This window comes from Myotis brandtii, unplaced genomic scaffold, assembly GCF_000412655.1.
Source record: "Myotis brandtii unplaced genomic scaffold, ASM41265v1 scaffold168, whole genome shotgun sequence".
Taxonomy (NCBI): domain Eukaryota; kingdom Metazoa; phylum Chordata; class Mammalia; order Chiroptera; family Vespertilionidae; genus Myotis; species Myotis brandtii.
The window spans coordinates 463,555-468,702 of record NW_005356173.1 but is presented as its reverse complement, the minus strand read 5'-3'; the positions used below and the strand labels follow the sequence as shown (position 1 = coordinate 468,702).

General features: G+C 37.7%; 1 protein-coding gene across 1 annotated transcript; it reads left to right on the top strand.

Annotated features, from left to right (window-relative positions):
- The first annotated feature begins 3,487 nt into the window (after positions 1–3,487).
- Positions 3,488–4,417, top strand: LOC102263081 (olfactory receptor 2A12). Its single transcript, XM_005862786.1, has one exon. The coding sequence runs from the start codon at positions 3,488–3,490 to the stop codon at positions 4,415–4,417; it is 930 nt and encodes a 309-aa protein (XP_005862848.1).
- Positions 4,418–5,148: the final 731 nt, after the last annotated feature.

Sequence of the window (5,148 nt, the reverse complement as noted above, 5' to 3'; positions counted from 1 at the left end):
CAGGCTTACTGCCCAGGGATGGTTGGCCTGATCCCAGGGAGACCCTGTGTCAGATCCTAGAATGGAATTATGTGGCTACCATTGTCACTCACATGTTTTTTTTTTTAAATTTCACCTTTACCCTGTGTCAGATCCTAGAATGGAATTATGTGGCTACCGTTGTCACTCACATGTTTTTTTTTTTTTTTAATTTCACCAACGTGTGTGTGTGTGTGAGAGAGAGAGAGAGAGAGAGAGAGAGAGAGAGAGAAAGAGAGATTCGTGGTCAGAGCACATGCCAAGGTTTGCAGGTTTGATTCCTGGTTGGGGTGCATGTGGTAAGCAATGAATCGATGTTTCTCTCTCTCCCTCTTCCTTTCTGTCTCTCTAAAATAATAAAAACATATTAAAAAATACTTAAAAAGAGAATCTTACACATTTTACTGCTCAAACATCCCTCCCTCTATTTACTTATTATTTTCAAAAGGCTTAATTTTATCCTTTTAAAATACCATAGTAATTATTTTATAACCTATATGTATAAAATTTGCCAAATAATTTTCAAACTATGTTTCTATATTGTTTTCATATATTGACTTACCTGTGGGTTCATTTTTATTCTTATTGAAGAATATACTTTATTAGTAGACTGAGGATCTTTAGGTCCTCAGTACCTTCTTATTTGCATATTTAATAATGCTGTACTTTGCCCTAGTTCATTCAGGATTATTCTCGACAACATAAAAATTTAGAACAGCATTTTACTCCTCTTAGCACATTAAAGATAGTAGCTTATTGTCTTCAGACTGTGCCCTGCTGTTGAGAAGTCACTTTCAGTTGAATTGTTGTTCCTGTAAATATAATTGTATTTTACCTTTGATAACTTTTACTTTTTCTTCTTTTTTTTTGCAAAATTTTTAAAAAGTTATATTTTCATTGATTTCAGAGAGGAAGGGAGAGGGAGAGAGAGAATCATTGATTGGCTCCCTCCTGCACGCCCCACACTGGGGATCAAGCTTGAAACCCTGGGTAGGTGACCTGACCAGGAATCGAACCGTGACCTCTTGGTTCATAGGTTGGTGCTCAAATTATAGCTCCTATTAAATATCATAAACCTCATGAAACAATAAAGGAATATAATGGAGCAAACAAAACAATGGATGTAAAAAGAATCCACTTAAAAATTTTGGAAAGCAAAAATAAAGTCATTAAATTAAAAAAAAATAACGAAGCAGATAGGATAAATTTCAACCTGGTGTCAGTCATAGAATAACTGTACAATTAGAATATAGTTATGAAATGTCTAGAACAGTGTGAAGACAGCAAAAGAGAAAAATATCTGAAAGGGTAATTAATTAAGAGACATAAGATAGGTTGACTGACTGCATCATTGTTTGAATAGGTATTCCATAAAGTGTAGACACAGTGAAATTTAGAGGTGGTGAACACACAATACAATATACAGATAATGTATATAGAATTGTACACCTGAAACCTATGTAATTTTATTAACCAATGACACCCCCAAAAATTCAATAAAAAATATATAAAAGAATTTACATTCATTGAGAATTTATTTTTTATTTATCCTACTAGAGGCCCAATGCATGAAATTTATGCAAGAGTAGGCCTTCCTTCCGCTGGCTGCCGGCACTGGCTTCCTGCCGGCACCGGCTTCCCTCTGGCACCTGGGACCTGGCTTCCCTCGCAGCCCCGGCTTCATCCAGAAGGATGTCTGGTCTAATTAGCATATTATGCTTTTATTATTATAGATTTTATTCTCCTAGTATATATTTTTATTTAAAAATGTATGTCCTCTTTAGTTATGAAAAATTCTTCATTTTGCTTGAGGGTACTTTTATCATTTTTATTGCACTCATTAAGTGAAATTGTTTTTTGCAAGTTAAGGACTTATGTCTATTTTTAATTTTGGAATATTTTTGGATAAATCTCTTCAAATAATATTTCTTTACTATTTTCTTTATTCTTTTGCTTTAGAAAGTTTATAATATCTAAGTTTAGCCTCACAGTCTATTATTTGTGTCTCTAAACTACACTTTCAAAAGTGTATTCCTTTGTCTGTCTGTATTAAAATCTGGGTGGACTTAAATGTGACTTTCCAGTATATTACCTCCCTCTTTAATGTTAGATCTAGAAATTATTCCCTTTATTGATTTTCTAAAAAAAATTTGTGGCTATATTCTCATTTCCACGGTTTGTAGTTAATCTGTTTTTATACACTGACTAGAGGCCTGATGCACAAAATTCATGCAAGCAGTTTGGTCCTCACAGCCGCGGTGGCTTGCCTTGGCCCTCACAGCCCTGGCTTCATCCGGAAGGTTGTCCAGAAGGTTGTCTGGAAGGTCATTCAGCTGTCCAGTCTAATTAGCATATTATGCTTTTATAATTATAGATTGTGTTTTCATGGCTACATTGTTTAAAGCATTTTAGTAAATATGCCTTTTAAAATTTATTGAAACATCCTATATTTTATGCATTTAATTGCATCTTGAATAAATTCAAGTTTCTAATTGTTTACTTTGTTTTTCCTCTTTAACATGAAATTTGTGTGTTTTCAAATTTTCTTTTACTTGATTTTAATTTGCTTTTTCAACCTTTTCTCTTTCCCTGTCTTGTGATTTTGAGTTTTTGTTGTTCCTCACTTGGCTCCGCGCCCCCTAGTGTAGAATCAGGTCCTATGACAGTGTCTCAGGCTCTGGTGATTTAATGAGAGAGCAGCAAGCATACTGAGTTCTTTATAGTCATTTTACTCAGCAGCCCTGTAGCTGTTCTATACCTCCTTCTATGGCCCCAGCCCAAGTGCTTAGTTTCAAGGAACCATATTGGTACGCCGCCTCCATCCAAGCTGAGTTCCAGGTATGACTCTCTGCTTTCATCCTGGGAGCATGTCATCATATTTCTGATTTATTTCTGGTATGTGGAAGAATTGTCTCATTTTAAATTCTGGCTGTCTATTCGGGTTTGCAGTTTATATTTTGACCTATCATATTCATGTGTTTCAAGTAGAGAAGAACTAAAGAACTCATCTTGAGCATAGCTCTTTACTTAAAACTAAATATACAACCAATAGTGTAAGTGCAATGATAGAATTAAGTGCCACTAAGCTTCAATTTCTGGGAGAAAACAGAGATTAGTGGTAAGTGACCTGTCTCTGTCTCTTCATTATATTCAGGCGATTATTGCTTAAAATACTTTCCAAGGAATATCAAAGCTTTTATTTTTTAAAGGAAGCCCAAGACCCCAATTTTTATGTGAAATCTCCAAATTTTTAATATTGGTCAATATCTAAAGTTTTTAAATATCTCCAAATGCCACATTTGCAGATCAGCATCACAGTACTGTGGGCTGGATTGAATCCATGAATTACTGATTTGTGGCTTCTGGTATAAATTCTCTCAGTATGAGCATATCATCTTTTTCCTTTTCTACTTCTTAGCTCTGAAGTTTCTGTCCTAAGTGCAGCGTTGTATTTACCTGTCAGAAGAACATGGGGAGCAACCAGACATGGATCACAGAAGTTATCCTGCTGGGCTTCCAGGTTGACCCAGAACTTGAAATTTTCCTCTTTGGGTTCTTTTTGCTCTTCTACAGCCTCACCCTGATGGGAAACGGGGTGATCCTGGGGCTCATCTGCCTGGACTCCAGACTGCACACCCCCATGTACTTCTTCCTCTCAAACCTGGCCATCGTTGACATGTCCTATGCCTCAAGCACTGTTCCCAAGATGCTGGCAAATCTTGTGACGCAGAAGAAAACCATCTCCTTTGCTCCATGCATTCTTCAGACCTTCCTGTACTTGGCATTTGCTGTCACAGAGTGTATGAGTCTGGTGGTGATGTCCTATGATCGCTACGTGGCCATCTGCCACCCCCTCCATTACTCTGTCATCATGAGCTGGAGGGTGTGCACAGTCCTGGCTGCCGCTTCCTGGATATTCAGCTTCCTCTTGGCTCTAGTCCACATTACTCTCATTCTGAGGCTGCCCTTTTGTGGGCCACAAAAAATCAACCACTTTTTCTGTCAAATCACGTCAGTATTCAAATTGGCCTGTGCTGACACTAGGCTCAACCAGATTGTCCTGTTTGTGGGCTCCGTGTTAGTCTTAGTGGGGCCCCTCAGCTTGGTGCTGGTGTCCTACACACGCATCCTCGTTGCCATCCTGAGGATCCAGTCTGGGGAGGGCCGCCGAAAGGCCTTCTCCACCTGCTCCTCCCACCTCTGCGTGGTGGGGCTCTTCTTTGGCAGTGCCATCATCATGTACCTGGCCCCCAAATCCAGCCACTCTCAAGAACAAAGGAAGATTCTATCGTTGTTTTACAGCCTTTTCAACCCTTTGCTGAATCCCCTGATCTACAGCCTGAGGAACGCAGAGGTGAAGGGAGCCCTGAGGAGGCTGGGGAAGAAGAGAGCACTGTGAGGCTTGGCTCGGAGTATTCTGAGTGTGTGAGTTCATCCTCAGGGACCTGGAATGCCCTTTTGATTTAATCAACCCAAACCTCTTTGTTTTTGGACTTCTTATAAAATGAGAAAATAAATACTCTTACTATTTAAGCCATTGATACCAAACCTGAGATAAAGTGTGAAACAGAAAATCACAGTCTAATCCTATTCATGAGATAGATGCAAATATTTTAAAGTATTAGAAAAATAAAATAACTTTGCATTTTGATAAAGTTTTTATGCCCCCAAATGCAAGAGTTATTTAGCATAAAAACAAACAATAGGAAAATAACTTGTCACATTAACAAATTAAAGGATACATGTTAGAATATCTAAGAAAGTTTTTGACAAAAATTAACTTTAATTATGATAAGACTTTTTTGTTGTTGTTGTTGTTGTTAATCCTCACAGGAGGATACTTTTCCATTGATTTTTAGAGAGAGTGGAAGGGAGGGGGAGAGATAGAGATAGAGAGACATTGATGTGAGAGAGATACACACCCCAACTGGTGGTGAGGAACCTGCAGCTTAACTGGAATTGAACCTGGGACCCTTCAGTTGGCTGGCCAGTGCTCTATCCACTGAGCAAAACCAGTCAGGACTGATAACACTCTTTACATGCTAATATAACAATAAGCATTTTTATTTTTTTTATTTTTTTAATTAAATTTTTATTGTTCAGATTATTACATTTGTTCCTCTTTTTTCC

Bases quoted from the DNA above. Each gene is read 5' to 3' on its own strand.
- LOC102263081 (XM_005862786.1), top strand. From the start codon at position 3,488: ATGGGGAGCAACCAGACATGGATCACAGAAGTTATCCTGCTGGGCTTC.